Raw genomic sequence first — 21,034 nt, forward strand, 5'->3', positions numbered from 1 at the left:
ATCTGCTATTGCTTGAGGCTGCATGGCTCACATGTCACAGCACAAGTCCCCAGAGACTGTTAATGCTAATGCTTTTACCAGCAGTACAAGCTGTAAGACTTACTGCCTAACAAATAATGAAAGCTGTTTGACTTTTAAAGGACGACTTCCGGACTCTAAAATCCCAAACAATTACTGAGCTGGTATGGACCCCCCTCCACCTCCAAACACTCCTGAGCTGCTGTGAAGTTTCACATGTAACTGGACGAGGCTACATATACACACAGCAAGGTGACACGACAACTGCAGCTTTTACAAAATAAATAAAACAGTAAACAAGAGGGGATGAAGACATCAAAGAGACAGTAGCGTGCATCCCATAGTGAGAAGTCTTGCCCCGGCTATATTTACTGTACACTACTGTAGCACAGGGACATGACACTTTCCAGATGGCACTGTACCAGCTGATGACATGGCACCTTAACACTGACAACAAACACACACACAGAATATGAACCAGGTAAGGCTACATCTACACATGCAGGCTAAACAATCTTATAGGGGTGAATGACGGTATGTCATGCAATACATAACATGGTGAGACACAATCTGGCAAGCACTGCAAATAATTATGCCACTTCAATAATTGAATCTGATAACATTTTACTATTTAAGAGAGTTCTGTGCAAACACAATGACTGGTGGTAGAGGCTCGCATGTGAGAAATGGCACCTGCTTTGTATGCCCCAAAGAGACTCATTGCTGATCTCAATGACACAAGGCCTGTATTTTGCAATGTGTGTGTGTACATTAGAGTCAGAAACAGAAGGATTAATGTGTTAATAGAGCAATGTCGACAAGCTATTCTAAGCTACAGTTATGCCATCCCAAGAATTTTAGAGACAAATGGTAACTAACACTCACAGCATTTTAATCCGTGGTGCTGTAAGATGGTGTGTTTATATTAAACTAGCGCTGCAGCTACACAGTTCAAGCTCTTCAGGACAAGAGTTGACAGTTCAATGACAGTATCACCATCTGGCATAGTAGCCACAGGGTGTGTTCCCTCCTAGGCAAAGAGAGGGGGGGCTGGCAGGTGAATAGCTCAGGCCTGCTGCAGTTTGCTTACAATGAGGATAGTGAAGCATCAAATTAATATTTACTCATTAACAAATGGCACAGTTTGTTATATAATGACCAGGCCTAACGCACATGCTGCCAGTAATTCTGTAATTATTGTTTACTTTATTTGCTTCTGTAGGCAAGTAAATTGTTAAATTGTAATCAAAGAGATTGAATTATATTTGACCTTCAATTTAACATTTCAGTGTTACATGGCTTTTGTTTTAACTGTATGTGAACCAAATTCTATTTGGGAATACAACACATGTGAGGTAGGGGGAGGGATGTTTATACTTGGACAGTTTGAGGACAACACTATTAGTGTTTCAGCACACAAGCTCAACAATTGCATGTCTGTGGACTTTACTGCTGCATGCAGCTGTAGCTCTGAGGCAAAATAGTGAGAGAGCCTAGTGAGTCAAAAAAGACTTAATTTTCCTACAACGAGATGTTACAAGGGCTGAGGGTTCTTCTCTATACAATGAACTTTAGTAGAAAACAGGAACTGTTCACAACTCTCCAGAGGCTTGCTTGGCAGGTGGGTTAACAAAGATGCTCTGTGATGACTGCATGAAAAACAGTAAATAGAAACTTTAAGTACCTCTCCCTGAAGGCTTACAGTATGAGGTGAGCAGGAAGTTAATTCTACAGCTGCTTCTGAGACAATCTAAAGCACAAAGCCTATTTAGAAGATAGCGTCAATCTGTTTACTGGAGGCTTCAAAATTAATGCTAAATTGGCATCTTAATGCTCATTACATCTCACCCCCTTACAGACACTTACATAATTTAAAATGATGTGACTAAGTGGTCCCAGCTGAACAGAATATGGTGACAGGCCTTCCTCAGAAATGATACTCATGATAATGGTTTACGTAAAAAAACAGATGCATGTAAAGAATTGCAAATAATTTAAAGATTCCCCTGTTACCTTATGGTATTGCTAAATACCTCATGTATTTAGCATCCTCTTTAATACAGGACAGGCTTGTTCTGCCTGTTGTAAACTGAAAGGGGCAGCAGACAATAGTACATAAAACAAATAAGGTGTTATGGGATCCACAGAAACAAAGGTCTGCTAACAAAGAGCAATTACTACAAGGAAACCCTGAGGGAATGTGTGCGCTACATTTTTGAGAAAATGTATTGCTTATGTATGATACCAGGCTCTGTGATTGCACTGCTATACTCAGGGAAAATAAACATCAGTTGTGTATAGCTGACAAAAAGTCAAAGCCACTACTGAAGAAACTGTCCAATGACACAGCAATTGCATGCAACTAATCACTGATAACTAAGAACTGATAGTCGTATCAATTACTCTATCAAACAAACAAGTTATAATAGCCTACAACATGTGCAGGGAAAATGACAGGGAGTGGAAATGTCTTAACAACTTTACTAGAACAGATATGCTTATTTTCAGAAAAGACCACAGGAAGTACTTTCAGTGGTATACAAAGTTTCACCAATTCATACACCCAAACACTTGCACCTGGGTGTGCCATAGCAACACAAACTTCATCTGCTGATAGCCACTGAGCAGCTCGGGTTTTATCTTACTATAGAGCAGTTTGCCCAGTTACCTCCTGGTCACATGGTTTTTTAATACTCCTGATAGTGCTTCCCACACTTCAAAGCTGTACTAAAACGAAACTAATATAAATGAATCCAGAGGGTCGCAATGGACACCAACTGGCAGCATCATCAGAAAACAAAGAGTCTTGTGATACCTTGTGGAAAGTGTTCTTCCGAGTGACATTAAGTAATAAACTTGAGCAAGGATATTTTTGGCTCACAGCCTTTCACAACCTGAATCATGTTCCACAAACAGGCCACACAGTGAACTTGCTATTCAAAGCTTAGTAAAGCAATAACATAATATGGCAGGCATGTGAAGACTGCAACATGCAAACATTTTGGAAAGATTTGGAACATCAACATAACAGCAAAAGTTGTATTGGGGTTTTCTTGTTAAAGGTCACATGACAAAGCTGGAACTGTTGCTTATCGTTGCTCCATATAACCATAGTGTTTAGATATGCCCTACATTTAAATGAAATATTAGTTAATCTGTCACACAATTACATCTAATATGCTTGAGAGTATGCACAATTTGTGAAAATTTTGTATTTCAGTCTACTACAATAGCCCATAAGCTCTGCCAAGAAAGTAATCTACACAAAACCGCCAATAAAAAGATGGGCAATCTAGTGTTTGTGGAAAGGGCAAGTGGATCATGACTGGATGGACTAAACCTATTACTGCTGGCGCCTAAAGCAGCGGCACAATGAGTGTTGGATCTGAGAATGAGACACTAAATGACCCATTATCATTCATGGGTAACCAGGAGGGACAAGTGAAAACTGCATTCTGGCCAGCCAGGTGGAGAAAGAGGCAAAAGGGCATTTCACTATCAATACTTGTCCTTCTAAATGTAAAAACCCTCAAAATATCCAGGACTTAAGGTTCAGTAGAGGAGGCTAAGTGCTGACAGTCAACACATTCTTAAATCTGCCCTGCATGACTCCAATTATGGTCTCCAGTGCTCATCGACTGAAGGGCCACACCACAGGAGATAAGATGGTGAAAAGGGGGTCAGTGAACTTCAAAGAATAACCTGCGGCACACAACTGCAGTGATGTCAAGACATGTGTATGAAGGAGATAAGTGTTAAGTGTACCCTGGTGAGCAATGTATAAAAGACCATATGGAACATTCGTAAGGATCTTTATGCCAGATTGTTGAACTATGAGATCAGGTGGTCCATTGTGGCTGCTTGACAGTGATGGCTGGCGCTCTGTCCTTGCCCTACTCCCTCCTGAGAGACTTTGTGCAGTAAGGTTATTGAAAACCATTGAAGGGTAACAGCTCTTTCACTTCTGCATGTGTACCCTGTGTCAGCACAGCCTGGCACTTGCTACACATTATCACTTCCAAGGCAAGGAACCTGTCCTGTTGCCAGGTGACTAACTGTACACTGCTGGGAACCAAATCTGCTACATCAAGCAAGCACAAAAGAAAAAAAACATTCTGACAGTCTCTTTGTTAAAGCGGGTGATGAATGATACATTAATTTTACGTGTTTCCTAGAAATCTAATGTTAAACTGGCTCACCAACTTCTCAATACGAGTTACATTGTGATGTTCATAGGAAGATCAAAACATACATTTCTTTATTTCTGTACTTCTTCTTTCTAAGTCATTGTTTGATTGTTTGATGGAGACCATTGTGCTCCTCAAATTGCTTAGTTGCACAAGACCAGTGTTGGTTTAAATTATTAATGATGACCTGCTCCTGGTATATTTCAGTATGATCCCTGCTGCCATATTTGCACAAAAAACACTTCTGGCTTACACCGGTGATTTCTTGCACAGTTATGTTTCTAAGCTAAGGTGGGATTTGATGTTAACACCACAAGGCCTCTATTTGATCCTTGCTATAATTCACAAACACATCCTCCACTATAACTACCGAGTGGAGTACAATTCAGTGACAGTATCAAATGTCTGTTACAGGCAACACTGTACATAAGCCTTCTAGTGGCCCGAGTGTGTGTTTTAAATAGACAGACGTAGAAAGTAGATAACAGTAAGCACAGTGGCACCACCATCTTTGAGGTGTTGTGAATAACAGAGAAAACAGCAACAACAAATCAATCTCAAAGGCAAATACTGGAGTTAGCCTAATCATTTAAATGTCCTTGGCCTGTGAAATCTACAAAGATGATTACTGCCTGCAATCCTGTGATGCACAAGCAGAATGGTGAACCATCAAACCGATCAATATTCATTATTGCTTTAAAGGCTATTCACTTGAATACCTTGGATATCGACTGACGAAAAGACACTTCTAAGATTGGGGACATATCAAACCCTAACTCAATGTCAACCATTTTCTTTAAGATAACTTAAAAGCAACTGGGCCAGGTCATAACCTAATTAACATTTGAGTTAAATGTATAGCTAGTGAAACATCAACTCAATCCTTGCCAAGGGTGTGGTTTTAAATGATATACCTGGAACCTTTCCAACACTGGTATTATGAGTAAGGACAATTTCAAGACTCACATTGCTTGAGGGTTTGCCAAATCCTATAACTCCACCACAGCAAATGTATTCATTAAACTTACTCATAGAAAGTCATATGTCTTGTCAAAGTGTTCTTGGGCCAGACACCAAGTCTCTGCCTCTGCCTGAAATTAGCACAATAACTTTAGCAGGAGGTATTATGAGGCACAATTTCTGTTCAAGAATGATTATACAGGTGCTCTGTGGGTCAACCAAGTTATACTGATAATGTCTCCCTCCTTATCATCAGTTGTTTACTATAGATAAACCAATCTGTTAATGAATGGGTTAGGACTCCCGGGGAACCATTTATTCTGAAAGCAAATGTACTAAACAAACGCAGCATTCCTGAAACAGTTTTAATCAAGACATAATGGATTGAAGAAAATGAGACCTCTTTGCATTTCACAAATTAAACTACAAGCTGTCAGAACCAGATTTAAGATGGCTGAGTTGTGTCTGGTACATTACAAGGCATAAAATACTCCACTGCATTGCAGTTCTTCAAGTGCAAGAATCAGAAAACAAATCAAAGGGATGGGCAAAAAAAAAATCTACAATTCTTCAGTTTTGACTGCATCTGGGTGAAACCAAGTGACAGCAATGTTTAATACTGACTGATGAGCACTATGACTGCTGAAGCTGCAATTCTGGATTGCTGCTGCATACTGTATACTGCATACTGTGTACCAAGGGCACTTTTCTGTGTATCCAGTAAGTACTGCATTTCCCCTTATGTCAGTCTCTCTACTTCCTGCCGTCTGAATAGCCAACAAAAACACAAAATATGGAAAAAAATAAATCTATGCTTGAATAACTTAATTTTTGGCAAATGCAGTCTAAGTGGTAGTATTGTCTTTTCATCAATGTGTTGACAGAACTGTTTTATATGGATTATTGTTAGGACCTAATGTATTTATTGGCCATGCGAAGGTATTTTATATATTTGTATTGTTATATTTAAGTCCATAAACTAAACATTTTTGTACTTAACCAGAGTTTACAAGTACTAATACGTTAAGAAACATCTCAAACCTCAAGATGATAACATCCTGTTTCATTCCTTATTTGCATTGCTAAAACAATCTCAGCCAATGCAGTAATAAAACTGCAGCACTACTAGGACTAGGTATCATTTAAAAAACAAAAAATCACGATACCAGTATCTTTAAAGTGATACTGATACCAATAGTACTTCAATCGATACCTTTTTCTCCCTACTTCATGTAGCGTGAAATGCCACCACTCCACCCCATCCAAATGATTTTCATACAAATACATTTTGAAAGTGTTCAAATTATTAAAATATTTATTTTTGTGGCATCTCAGCATGCTGAACCGCCAACTCCATCAAATACACCAAGCTTGACTTCACCACCACAGACTGTATAGGTTGTAGTTGCTGTGGTAGTGGGCCAATCACATATCGCATTAAACAGAAAACCGCTTTCAGTGATTGGCTGTAAGCAAAACCATACAAATAGTCACTTTTTTCTAGATCTGGGTATGAAAAGTATCAAATGTAGGTATCGTTTGACTGGAGAAGTTTCGATATTACTCGGTACTCGGTTATTTCGGACGATACCTTAAAAGGTATTGAGTACTAATACCCAGTCCTAAGCACTACTGAGAACATGGCCATCTCTGTATTTGTGCAAGCTAAGCATGACGTGGCCATATCATCTAGTGTCCAAGATCTGGCACACTGTGTGAAACCTCTGTTTTTAACATAAATGACTTAGTAATTACTCTGTGTAAAAATCATGGTAGAAAATCTGTGACTTGTATAGCATTAGCATTGTCAAGCTTTATATGATGCAACACTCCCTGTTAACAAAAAATATTGTTATTAAAAAGGTACTAGCAATTTAAAATGTTTTTATATTTTGTAATCTATTGAACAGGTCCATATCATAGTGCAAAAAATGCCAACTGAAAAGGACATTTTTCTTTTCACTGTGACTCTATTTACTGAAACTGACATTTACTCCCTTTTCTTCACTTCTACACATATGAATCAAGGTTCATGTTGCAATCAAGCCCCTACTACAACAAAAACTATACTCTAAAGATAATCTGTATTCAATGGTGTGTGTAGCTTCCAAGGAGTGTCACAGTGAGGAAATACACACCTTCTCTTCAAATTGTTTGGCCAGTTGTGAATTATGAATGGAAGGTGAGAGACTAACTGGACTTGTTGGACATGTTACAAGGAGCTTCACCGGGAGGAGGGAAAATAAGCAGCTTGAGAGCCACCAGGGTAATTACCAAAAGGTGTGTCCCACTGCCGACCCATGTATTACTAGTAAACATAATCAGATCTGCCCTCACTGAAAGTTCAATCTGAACTCAGTGCATGGTGGATGTTTGATAAGGTTATAAAGTATTACAAGCATTGTATCCTACCATGCTTACTGTTGGCAACAATGGCCGGTTTTATGTAGTGTCTTGCAATGACATGTTACATATTACACTCACAAAACAAATGTGGAACAAGGTCATTTAGATAGTAAGTTGTTATCATTCATTCTTCCTGATTACAGCTAAAGAGATCCTTTCAAAACACACCCTTCCTCTAAACACAGGGCTGTATAACTAAACTTTATAGGGATTATAAAAAGGCATACAGTGCCAATTACAGCTTTTGAGACATAGGTTAATGAAGAATAGTTACTTATGTGCCTAATTAAGAGAAGACAAAACAGAGGATGTCTGACAAATATAAGCTGCCTTATATTTTAACACTTTTAGGCACATTTTTTTTAGTGAAATTACATCCCCTTTGTTCTGACTTGTGGGGTAAAATCATCTCAAGAAATGCACTCCTGTGAAAGGCACTGTGCACAGACAGGGTTGGTTAAGAGATAAATGGACTGTGGATGTGCTCTTAGGCTTGTAAGACATTAGGTCCATGAACGTGAATCAGACACTAGGAAAAGGCTGAGCAGAGTAGCAGCCACATCGAATTACCCACATCCCATTTTCAGCCACCCCATGATAATCAGAGGCTTAAGGTCACAACTGTCTACTGCTGCTGTCAGCTCACACTCTCATCCAGCCTCATTTCTTTTCTGCCTCCCTTCTGCTTCATATTCTTTCATCATTCATTCAACTCGCTCTCTCTCTTTATCACTCCATGTCCTTGAGCTGTGTTCTACAAGTGAACCACCCGAGCCAGGTGGTCCCCCTCTACCCGTCCTCTCCCCAGAGACACCGGGCTTCTCGCCCAGACAGTGAGGCAGTATCCTCCCTGACTACAGGCTGGTGCTCAGTCAGGCCCCTGATGTCACACGCAACTGACAAGCTGCTGGCTCTCAGAAAAAGATAGCAGGGGACAATGCAGTGTTCTGTGGAAAGCAAAGCGCGAGGAGGGATAAATGATAGACGGAAAGACAGGATAGTATAGAAGAGAGAGGACAGATGGGAGAGTGGATTGGGGAGGAGCAACAAAGGGTGAGGAAACAAAAGACAGTGGAGAAAGTGAAGAGCCAGGCAGGCAGAAGCCTCTCAATGTGCATCACACTTAAGACCAAACACTGAGGAAAATCATGACGTAGTTTCCCTTAATTTTTCCTGTCGCTTTTTTTTTTTTTTTTTTTTAGATATCCTTTACGACAATGTTGCAAAGGCTTCCGACAGTGTGAGGCAGGAGGTACCCTGTGCTGAAAACTTGCCAGATAGTTTCTGTGACACATCCAGACTGCTGCATCAAGCTGCTTAGTCATCACCGTGTCAAGGAGTAAGTAAAGCTCTAGCAAAAGACCCTCTCCACATGGAGCTGACGGATCTGATGAGTAATCTGCATGACCAGCAATATAGATTTACCCTCTGAGCAATCAACTGAATTGAGCTATTCAGGTCCAACTTGTTCTGTCCGCATACCAGTGGCAACTTTAATTGGTATGCAGAATACAAGGTGGCAGGTTGCCCCTGAGGTCAGATTACTCTCTAACTTGTGTGATAGGTTTGATCTTTCTATCAATCATTGGGAGCCCATCAACCACCGTATGCACAAGTGTTGAATCAGGCTTTTAATCTGAGACATGTGGTTTAATCTATGCTATCTCTGCTGGAATTTACAGTGTCCATTATCTGAGAAGCAGGCACACTGTCGCAAGCATCTAACCCATTCTTCTCTTCAACATTTTGATTATGAATCAAAGTGCAGTCTGATAAAAACAGACTCTACCTTTGTTTTGATATGAGGTTGTGTATCTGGAGAGCTGGCAGGATTTACCTGCAATGAATACACCTGTAGACCAGGCCACCTAGCCTTACCTTCAGCTAGCATTTCCTGGAAAGACTAAACTCAAATGCCGGACTACTGGCAACATTAATTTACCTGATATTGACATGATACTCACCCAACTTCATTAATGAGGCTAGCAGCACCCATAATGAGATTTCGAAGGGGGTCTGTATGTGGTGGTAGTCGAGGCTGAGCACAGGGAAAGCCTTTTTAGAGTGGTTATGCTTTTCCACCGTTGATTCGTGTTCGTTCAAATTCTCCTGGTGGCTGACATCCGGAGAGCTGGCAGCTCCGAGTGGAAGCAAAGAGCCCTCTAGAAACACCAAAACCATCAGCAGGAGAAGTCCCCGCTCCGGTAAAGTCTTGCCAAAGCCGGCTGGGCTATGTGAACCTGTCCTCGAAGGCATGTTGATTAACGATAAAGGCTATGTAAAGCAATTGCAAAAGTGCGTCTGAAAAGCAGCCAAGTTCAAGGAAGTTGGGTTTAGCTAAACTGGGTTACAACTTCCTAACGTTAACCGGCTCTACAACCGTTGAACATTCTAACTGATTTTAACGGTCGGTTCGACTAGCTTAAGCCGAACCACAAGTCCAGTTCGTTCTCGTTACCTAGCTTGACTTCAGTGTTGCTTCTAACCAGGTAAGTTAAAACAGCCGCGCCGACAGAGGCCGTGGGAAGAAAGCAGGAAACGCCAAGATGCTTGAAAGAGTTTTTTTTTTTTTCACAACAGCACAGACAATATTACCAAATCTATCCTGTTCGTTTTTTTTTTTCCTTTACAGCGGCGTTTCGCAAGTTTGTCCGTTTGTGTGTTAGTGACTATCAATGTCCTCGTCGGTGAAAGATGTCATTGTTGATGCTGGAGGCAAGCGAGACACAGCGGCATCCCGTCCACCTCTCTTCTTCCCCTCCGACTGCCCAAGAAACTCGTCCGTGAGGAGGCGGCGGCGCTCAGATACTGACCTTGAAGAGGAGCCAAAACAGCTGCCACTTTGCATTTTGCCGTGTAACCTATGAATTTCAACTTTTGCACATTATCGTCCGTGAATGCGGCATTTCCAATGAGGATAAGACCTTGGCGGGGGTCAGCTCAGAGGGAGGTTGGGGGAGACTTGGGATGTGCTCCGCCCCGGCTTCAGAGGCTTGTCAACCGGGTTGTCCAGCCAAGAGACGACTGGTCTTGCCTGCAGTGGTGTTTAGCTTCATACAACCTTCAAAACGCACACCCTTTCGCGGAGGTTTGGTGGATGGGAGGAGGAGGAGGAGGAGTACAGTGGAAGGGGAGGGGGACGGTCGATTATAGTGACACCTATAGGAATGGAGGTTTAAGGTGTCTCCAGGGGAAAAAATAATACCACTCATAACTGCTGCTTCTGAAACAAATTCTCCTTTACACATGAATCCCTGAATGGGATATGTGTCTTTTGTTGTTAATTTCCTTAATCTGAGACTGCTTTAATCTCTTTATGCTAGCTATCCATCTATGGAGGTCAATGTGAGGGTCATCTAGGAGACCAGAGAGCAAAGTACTTTTTGGTCAGGGACACCTAAGCAGAATAGTGATGCTTATGTACTTCAGGTTTGACTGTTGTCACCTTAAATCACTACACCACCCTGCTGATTGTTATCACTGATGTGACTGCTCTGCTAAAAGCATTTACTGTATGTTGGTTGACCGTAAGCAGCCAGTTACATTCAGTGTCGTCATATAGATCATTATCAAACCCTTAGCTAGCCCTGATCTCATGGATTTCATGAAAGTTGTCTTAATCTTAGACGACAGAAATTATGCCCGAGGATCCATGATCTGAATACTTATTAAGCATCATGTGACCTGGCGTTACCAGCAGTGATAATCACAATGGCTGATAGAGGAGTGGGGGTGCATATGTTTGCAGAATTGACTTTAGCCGGATTAGGGAACTGGCTGTAAATGTCCTGTAAGGTCATCATGTTTGCTCAAGAGGTCTGGGGTTAGTTTCAGCTGCAGACTAGAGCCCCTACATTAGGTAGAAACTCAATATATTGCTCAATGACACTTAAGTAGAGCACACTGCATGCTGATGATAGACTGAGCTAAGATTCTTGTGTTCAAAGATAGTTATACTAATCATGATACGGTTTGGTTTTTGTTCCTGGTGTGTACATGTGGGAGTGGCCATGGAAACTACTTGCTTTGCAAGTTCAAAATATGACTTATCTTGCAAGTGAATTTCCAAGCATCTACCTTCCAAATTTAGCAACACGTAATTCCCCTAATGCGAAAATCACTGACTTGAAGCCGGCCTGTTGTTTCAAAAGGGTGGCTTGTGTTCAAGTCATATTACAGGTCTATCAAATCAGTGATGTTTTTCTTCAAAGTTGACCATGAAGTAGCACAGGGGCAACCTGAAGTGATGAAAGATCAGCCTTTGCACAGCTTGTTACATCAATTGCTTGAAATCCAACGACTCCTGGTTGAGTAGTTGCTGTTAATTACAGTACGTAAAATATAAGTAATGGGGAAAAAAGTGTTGAGAAGAAAAGAGTCCTCAACAATTAGGCCACCACTAAGACAATAAATAAGGAGGCATGTGGTGTGGTGCAGACACATGGGTTGATTATAGTTTTGTGCTCAAATACCGGACTTCTAATTGTTCTGAGGCAAACCTGGCAAACAAAAAAAAGGCTTAGATAATGTCTAGTCTGTCAGAATGATTGGGGGTGCAGCATTAATAAGATATGGTCAGAGATGATAACAGAGTGTTGCACAACACACACACACACACACACACACACACACACACACTTAAACACTGTCACAGTCAGGGTCCAGGCGACAAACTGCCTATGACGTTAGTCATTTCTGTCTCTCTCTATATCTTTATCACTCTTTATGACTGGAAGGTGTTCTATCTTTCGTAGTCCTTTGTTGCCATTGGGCTTCATAGTTTCCGCCACAGTAAGATAGCATTGTGATCAGATGAAACCCAGTACAGAGGGATTGCCCAATTTCCCTGTACTCTGGCCCCTACTAACTCCTGGGGTGGGTGTAGACATTTTCCGTCTTCTGATAGACAAGTGCTGTGTCCCAATTCCATATGACATATATATATACTACATAGGGATCTTTATAGTACACTGTTTGTTTGTCATTAGTAAACAAGAAATTAACAGACTTTTGTTTTTTTTTTACTAGCATTACAGGAAATGATCTAGTTTGTGCACCAGCAGACAGCAATCAAACTGCAAATTTAGAATTCCTCTGCAAATGAACCCTTTAGTGATTTAATACCAATTTTTAGATTTCCCTGTCTTTTTGTCACTGTCTCTCCACCTTTTGCAATTAATTTTAGTTGGCCTTTTTCATTTTGACATATCACAGTAGGAAAAGCACAGGTGTGAATAAAATAATGAATGATGGCTGAATTTCATTTAGCTGCTTCGGTTGCAAGGTTTTGGTATTGTGCATGCTGGCTGACTGTCACATTTGCTGTGTCAAAACTAAAAATCAACACACTTCGTTGTTTTACACTAGCAGGAAATGACAATATCGTGCGGTGTGAGTCAAACTGCAATGTCAGAATGCCACTGCCAGTTAATCTAACAAAAAGGAAGCAAAATCTTTTTTTTTTTTTTTTTTTAAATCAGTCCTCTTTTTTAGTTTTCTGAGGTCTTCCTGGAACTGTTTCACCACCATTCATTATGACTTTTCTTTTTCTCCAGCTGTGATAGCTCCCCAAATTTCTTTGTGTATTGCATTGAGAATAACACACTCAAAACTCAAAAGGCTTTTAGTCTGCATACCAACTGTTTTGATTATACTTAATTTGTCACTTTCCCAGCCAAACATGCCTAGAATACATGTGTAGTGTGGATTTACAACATTGCTACCATCATGGCTCACTGTGACAACTTGAATAGAACAGAGACATTGTTAATGTCATTAAAGACACCTGTGCTTTTCCTACTATGACAAGTCAAAATATCTGCTGTTAAAAGGACTGTTTCATTCAGCTGTGAGTAGTTCATAGATTTCCTTTGTGCAATGTATTGTTGGATAATAGTTTATTGTACATCAGTCTCTTCTTTTAACCTTTAAGCGAGGAGCTTTATTGGGAAAAAATTTTGTTCTGGTCCCTGTGTACTCAGTCTAAAGGACAATTTAATATACAGTTTCTGTTTAGGCAGGCGAGGTTAACCATTTAGCTGACCCAAATAAATAAGGCGAGGCTAGCTGAGCCTACATCTGGTGGCTATGAATGTGCAGATGATTGCAGCATACCTTGGCGCTCAGTGGATGCACTTCAATCTGATACAGTATGTAACATAAATCCCGTTCTATCTGCAGGATCAGCAGCAGGTTGGATTGTTTTGGAAGAGGGCTACAGTATTTTTTACTTGTTCAGCATGCAGAACAACAATTTCAGAGTTGTTTCCTCTGTGATTTCAGTCTATTTATAAATAGGTTATACTTATCACTCTTGCACATTAACTTTGCAACAGAACATGTATGCCATACCGAGCATAACTTTACAAACCAAAATTTGCAGTCTCTAAAGGATGATCAAATTAACCCTAACCCTACAGCATAAAAAAATAAGTGGTAAGCTTGTAAATCTATGTTGGAAGACATACATGCATAACCTACATCTAACCCCTCAGCTGTTTAGTGGGGAGGTTGTGATGCCAACACAATTCCAAACATCGTCAAACCCTTGGAGAAAATAATAGGAGGCATGGTGCTGTGGTTAGTGGATATGAGGGAAATTACTTAGGAGGACAGAGCTAAACACATGCCTGGCCTATCATACTCATGCTGAAACTACTTATAGCAAATAGAGTATGTGCTTCAAGGCAACATGAACCTGTTGTCAAGGCCAGTCTGCACCCTGCAGCTGAAACCAGAAATTCAGATTTGATCAAAGATAAATTGTACTCTACCAAAATAAATCCCCAGCCTGAAGAAGAAGGAGCTGCATGTTGCAAGTTTGTTCATTCAACATTGGAAAAAAAACAATTTTATTGAACTCCAGTGACTGAGCCTGATGTCCAAAGCTTATTTGCTTTTGCTTTTGAGAGGCTTTCCCTCATATTCCTGAAGCTAAAGACAGTACAGTCTCAATGACAGAAGTCCATTTTCTCCTCTGAACTGTGCAACTACACAATTTCAGATCATAAAATCTCTACTAGCTCACCCTGACTCCAACACGGTTTATATGTCTGCTTTGAACTTTCTGTTTTCTGTGTTTATCTGCATGGAGTTAGTCACTGTGTCTTCTCCCACAAACCACACAGTTTGGAACAAAACACGGCAATTATTGTTAAGCAGCATTTGAACATACAGAGGAGATCTGGCTGTAATTTTTTACCGTTTTTACTGGATTTTAAAACAAGGCAATAGACAAGCTTTGTAGTTCCTGACTTGTTTCTGCTGTTTGTTCATTTTTCTGCTCGTTTCATGCTGAAAAAACACATAATAATACTAAAACCCTATAGTGTACACACCCTCACGAACAGGTAAAACTGGCCAAATGGGATGTCAAATCCTTCTTTACATACACCTGCTGGTTGGCAATGGGGAGATTTAATTAATAAAACATGCACTAAATTTAGTGAACAGTTTAACTGCAGGCTGCTTTGCTCAGTCGTCTGCTGACAAACTGTCTGCATCACTGATGGATTCCTGGCTTAACGGCACCAACATGGCTTTTCATTAGAGGATAGCCACAGGATCCGGTGCTGTCACCTCTTGGATTTGTGACAATGACCCAGCAGGAATCTGGTATGAGACTTGGAAAAACAAATGGTGACACGATGCCTCCTGGTATAAGCTGTAAATGATGACGAGCTCTGACAGCATGTCTGTCAACAGAGACAGAAGGAAAATATTTTGATGGTTTAATCGCACGAAGAGCACCCTGTTGGGCAGAGGTAGCTATTTGAGGATCTGCTGGGCTAACAGTCACTTCTGACATGTAACAGAAGCATCTGGATAATGTCCAACTCTCTCTCTCTTTCTCTCTCTCTCTCTCTCTTGCTCTCTCTCTATCTGTAGTCTGACTCTCCCTTTCTCAGTATGGTCATTTGCTACAAACCTCTGCACCTCCATTTGATCTCAGCCACTGAAAATATCACTGCTCTAACTAATGCCAGATCACATCATGCTTAATATGTGTACAATAGTTCTTGCAGAGTACTGGTGCCCTTAGGGTATCATTTCTTTATATCCATCATCTTAGATTAAGGAAAAGGCGTATTCTCATAATTATGGCCATGTGGTCATGGCACAGTAAGGGTCAGACAATGATCCACATAATGTCTCTGGTGTAATTTGGTGGCTTCTCAGAATCGACATGACCAGTGTAACATCAATGTTTTCAGCTTTATTGTAGCTGACAACATGCACTGTTATAGCAAGTCTTTGTTAAATGACCAAGAATTATCATAATGTGGAGCATGGAGAAATGTCATTCACAGTAGGAGCTCTTTCCTACCATTGAAAAATGCATGTGTGTGCGTGTGGAGAAGTGCAGCACTGTCTTGTTTTGCCAACAGTAACAGCAAGTAAAAGCCTAGTGAGATTTAAAATAGAGGAGCAAGTCCATTAAGAGGTTCTGGAGGTAAACAGCCTGAGGTCTGTGGAAATATACAGCAAAAGTGGTTCATCCAATCAGTCACTTAGTCACATATCAGCCTTCTAACGAGACAAAATCTGCCATCTGAATAAGATTATCTCCAACATAGTTGTTTCAGGCATTTTCTATACATATTACATACAATTATGACATCTCTTTCTGCTCTGGGCTCAAATACAATAATACAATACCTACTTCAGCAATGGAGAAATACATCACAGTTACAAAGTTATGAAAGGAACTGTTGAGAAATAAGGAAATTTACATACAAATATAAGGAAGTTACATACAAAATGAATGTGATTGATGTGACATTGTGGTTTCTTTGAGTACTTTGTTATGGGTTAACACCCACTGCCTCTTCACTGCAGCATTAGATTAATTAATCAAATACAAGTTAAAAACTAGCTTCCCTCCCTCACGCCCTCCCCTTCTTCTCTGTCTCTCTACCCTTTGTGTCCTACCAGTGGCCCCTATGTGAATGCAAAATATACTTCAGCAGACATATTTATTTAAGAAAACCTGACTCACTGAAATTGTCTTCTGATGATACAGCATCACCCCCCAAAGTCAGCCAGATGTCATTGTTTCTGGCATTGTGAAAATCTGCATGTGCAGCTTTTTACCTGAAGATGGTGCCATCATAACAGAAACATGAAGCCGCACAGCATGCAAGTCAAACACTGCTCACATATCCACTAGGAATACTTGACAGGAAGGTTATCTGAAACTGGAGTAATTCTCACCATAGTATTTTGATAAAATGTCAGTTGGCAGCCATCAAGAAAGATTTTAGTAAATGATATTGCCAAGAATTAAAAGAAAAGTTAAAATTAACTAGCACATCTGTCAGCAGGGACCATGGACACCAAAGCTAAACTCTATACATGACTGTCTGAAATAGCCTTTATTTTCTGTCATGGTGGTGAAAAGTATCAACTTCATTTCACTTAGGGAGGACAGGCCGAAATCCTTGAGCAAAGATGCACTTAATATCTGCGTAGTGTAAATCATTTGCAGGTGGGAGTCATGTGGCCTTACTGAAAATGAAACATCACATGTTGTTTTCCTCACACTCACATACTGTTTTAATAAAAGTCTTTTCTGCGCACCAGAGCCAGACTTTTCCTCTGTTCTGTCAGGTCAAGGTTTCCAAAGTGTTCCTCTCTTTGTGTTCCAGGTAGACCTCTGGCTCCGGGGCGAACCATAACTCTTACCTCATTACCACGAAAGGTGCGCTCTCTCAGCAATTCGGCCCAGGTCACATCTGGCACCACCCAGAATAGACGTGGGGGAAGGGAACCCACTTTGAACTTCAAAGGAGGTGGTAAAATTTGCTTGGAGGTATTCCACTGTATACACACACATGACATTATATTCAACATAGATTGAGCACTTTAGAAGTAAGACATCTCGCGTGTCCCCTTCTTATGAGCAGCATAACAAAACACAGATCATCTTATTGGGCATCTATTATTTTAGCCAGTGTTTTTTTCCCCCAGATTTTATGTATTTTAAACTTATAACAACATAAATGAATAAAAAAACACAGTTCTTTAAACAATTCTTAACAATGTTTAAAAAAACAACAAAAAAACAAAGACAAAATGCACATAAAAACGAGAAGGAGAAAAGAAAAGAAGAGAGAAAAAAATTCAAAAAAATGTAAGAACCTATAATCAAAACAATAAAATTCTCCCATATTTCTTTTCTGTGTGTCATATGTCTCTAATCTTCTGGTTAACATTATTTCAATCACACATAGTCAGTGCTGTTTATATAATTTAGTTGTGTTATTTTATAGCTTGTCAGACCGAGAGTTTTTTTTACTTAACCTGTACAGGGTCCTATTAATTCCAGCATGATGTTTTGCTAGGGAACATCTGCTGGAGTTATGACTTCATCCACAAGGCCGAGGCTGAGAGGGAGACAGTGAATGGCTTACCTCAGCTGCACTAGCCAAGGCCAGTTGTGATATGAGCTGTATATCACCACTACCCCTACAGGGCAAGATAGAGAAATTATGTACATACACAGTGTCAGAAAAAAGGATAACATCAACTCTGTCTTTTATCCAAATACATACACATTGAGCTCTATCTACTGCTCTCTTCATAGTCCACAGATCCACACGCCACCCACAAACACACACACATTACGCCACTCAAAAAGTTGTTGGCGTTTAACTATGTACTGACTCAACCTTTACTCTCACAATTTCTGAGCGTGAACACAAATCATCCTCTCGGATAGGTGCAGCCAGTCAGGAGATGTTCCAGCATGTACCTTGACATGGCGGCTCTGTAATTCACCACCACAGTTTTCATGTATAATTTACCACCGCAAGAAATTCCTCTATCATGTATTATTAAACAGAATAACCCTTCATTTGGACTCACTGTTTTCACTGTGCAATTACGTCCACACAGTGGTGACTGTTCAGAGCATCTGTGAATAGTGAAACTGTAATATAGGCAGTCATCAGATAATTATTCTCAATTTAGAAACACAGTAGAATGAATTTAGCTTATGTGTATATAACATTACATTTATTTATGTAGTTATAACTGGTATTTTTGACAATCTCAGACAGATAAAATTCGCATTTGTAGACAAGTTAGTATCATATCTAGCTTGATACTGTCCCAGCCCAGCAAGTCCTTGCAGCTCTAACTTTTTTATTATTATTGTTATTTTTTAATGAATTCTGTAAAAAAAACCAAAAACAATTATTTATAGTGTAATTCTACTTTCTTTCTTTACACCAAAGAATCAGCAGGATATATGTGATTCAGGGACTTTCAGTTAATCTTACATAACATACATACATAATCTTACCATTAGCTGCATATTCATGGAGCCTTTTATTCCTGCAATGATGAGTAAAAATACTTCAAACCCTAACACAAAATAAACTAATTAAATAAAACTAAGTAAAATTTTATTCTGTTTGGAATGGGGAATTGAAAGACTTACATGTCCATTCCACAAATAAAGATCTGTAGTAGAAATACTTCTTTCAGTTATTTTGCTATTGCCAAAATATCTATTCTCTTTAGATTATGCATCATTGCTGGTGCAGTTGTCTAATGATAGATAATAATAAATTTCATTTACTTTATTTATTTATATATAACTTTATGTAGATGATGGATACTCATGAACTTTGTCAATGCCCTGACATATTCTATGGCACTATCAGGTGGTTTTCTTTATTTTTTAAGATTCTGGATTTTTTGCCTTTATTAGATAGATGATAGTAAAGAGGATGACAGGGAACGAGGGGAGAGAGAGGGATAAGACATTCAGCAAAGGTCTTCAACTGGAATCAAACCAGGGACGTTGTAGTTATGTGGTTTCTGACTTAACCATTAGGCTACCAGAGTGACCCATCAGGTCAAAATACTTAGCAAATACCTGAAAAACTAATGACATTCCCATTAACCGCAGCTGTACTTTGTGTTCAGTGATGATTAGCATGCTAACATGCTAAGCTAAAATGGTGTACATGGTAAGTAGTATAGTAGTTGAATATGGTCATGCAGAATAAACCATTAATAAATGTTTTATAATGACTAATAAAGAGCCAATGTGCTACCAATACGTATGCTAATAAGCAACTAGTTAATGGTGAACATGTGTACCTTAATATAAAGTGTTACCCAGTTATATGTTAGCATTGTCATGGTGACCATGTTAGCATGCTGACATCAGCATTTAGCTCAAAGCACCACTGTGCATATAACTGTACAGCCTTACAGAGCCGCTTGATTGGCTGTGGACTCACGTCTTGTTTTTCAGTTGAAAGCACAGCTGTTAAACAATGTTTTTACCAAACACTTAATGCAACTCCACCTTTGTCAAACATTGGTTTGTGAAGGAGTAGTGGATTTTGACTGGATACTAATTACTGACTGTGACGCAGAACAACTTTATAGATTATATTGTGATAATGTAAACTCTGCAGAGGAAAGCGTCCTTTGAGTGTTGCCACATGATAACATTGAACAGAAGTGTTATGCCTTGTTTTCAGTTACTGTGTTCCCAGAGGCATTTACCTTGTCCTGCCCAAGATGAGATGCTGTCTGATCGAGGGGAAGCTGTAATTCCCATAGTGATGAGAATTTTTCCAACTGAATGTGTCCTGCTCCAACACAGACTATCTTGTGTAAATGTGTCACTCTACCATACATTTGTTTTTTAAACACTGTTACTCTTCAGTAAACTGTCATTTGCTTTTTCTTTGCTAAAAATATCACCATACTCTGTCACCCTCTTTAATCAGTCCAACGGTTCTCAGTTTAATCACATAACTGTTGCCACTGTGTCAGCACAGGGTGACGAGTCAATCCCAGAGTTCACTGCCACTGTGCCCTGCAGTGAAACCACATGAGAGAAACTCGGTGACCATTGAGTCTATAAAAGGAGCAGGCTGTTGCAGAGAAAGAACCACAGAACTCCATCTTCACTCCATTTTCGGTGCAGGAATGACAAATATATAGGTCCTCATAAAATATGCAGGCCACTATTTTTGGGAGACAGCACGCTTATACTAAAGGGAGCTATGGGACCTATTGGGGCAAGCCTAAAACTGGTTTACAGACTTGCTGCTACAATGTGATGACTTGTTTTATGAGTGAGAGAGAATGTGAAATAGTGTAACCCTGCCTGTGAACATATATAGTTCAAGGACACAGGCAGGAAGAGCAGGCCGACACAGCACAGGATAGGCCACATCCTTCCTGGCTCTAACTGTATCTTTGTCCACTATGCTGTAGATCTGAATTATGCTTCCTGAGTAGTAATTCTGTGGGAGTAGCCACACAGCATTAATGTATACTATTAACTTATTTCAGACAAGGCAGTTGCGAGGAAGAGCTCCTGTACTGGAACAAGTGTGGGTAATATGCAACATTTCTAATTTAAATGCAGTCAGGGTGATTTCATTGTGGAGCTTTCAAGTAGCAGCTTAGCATTTCAGAGAAATGCATTTTAG

At 39.9% G+C, this 21,034-nt stretch overlaps 1 protein-coding gene and 1 long non-coding RNA gene across 4 annotated transcripts in view; one reads left to right on the forward strand and one right to left on the reverse strand.

Annotated features, from left to right (window-relative positions):
- slc9a1a (solute carrier family 9 member A1a) overlaps positions 1-10,670 on the reverse strand; it is a 32,651-nt gene extending 21,981 nt beyond the window's left edge. The window contains exon 1 of one of the 2 annotated variants that reach the window (XM_044358579.1): positions 9,536-10,670. In XM_044358579.1, coding sequence (XP_044214514.1) covers positions 9,536-9,827 — 292 coding nt within the window. In that variant the 5' untranslated portion in view covers positions 9,828-10,670. The remainder of the gene's footprint in view (positions 1-9,535) is intronic. The other variant, XM_044358580.1, reaches the window with a different exon arrangement.
- On the forward strand, positions 9,696-20,328 carry LOC122987005. 2 transcript variants are annotated; one of them, XR_006404436.1, is made up of 3 exons: positions 9,696-9,775; positions 17,219-17,382; positions 20,072-20,328. It is a non-coding gene; the product is annotated as an uncharacterized LOC122987005 (long non-coding RNA). The 2 variants fall into 2 exon arrangements; XR_006404435.1 differs by lacking the exon at positions 9,696-9,775 and adding an exon at positions 9,977-10,060.
- Positions 20,329-21,034: the final 706 nt, after the last annotated feature.

Source organism: Thunnus albacares, chromosome 8 (assembly GCF_914725855.1).
Source record: "Thunnus albacares chromosome 8, fThuAlb1.1, whole genome shotgun sequence".
NCBI lineage: Eukaryota > Metazoa > Chordata > Actinopteri > Scombriformes > Scombridae > Thunnus > Thunnus albacares.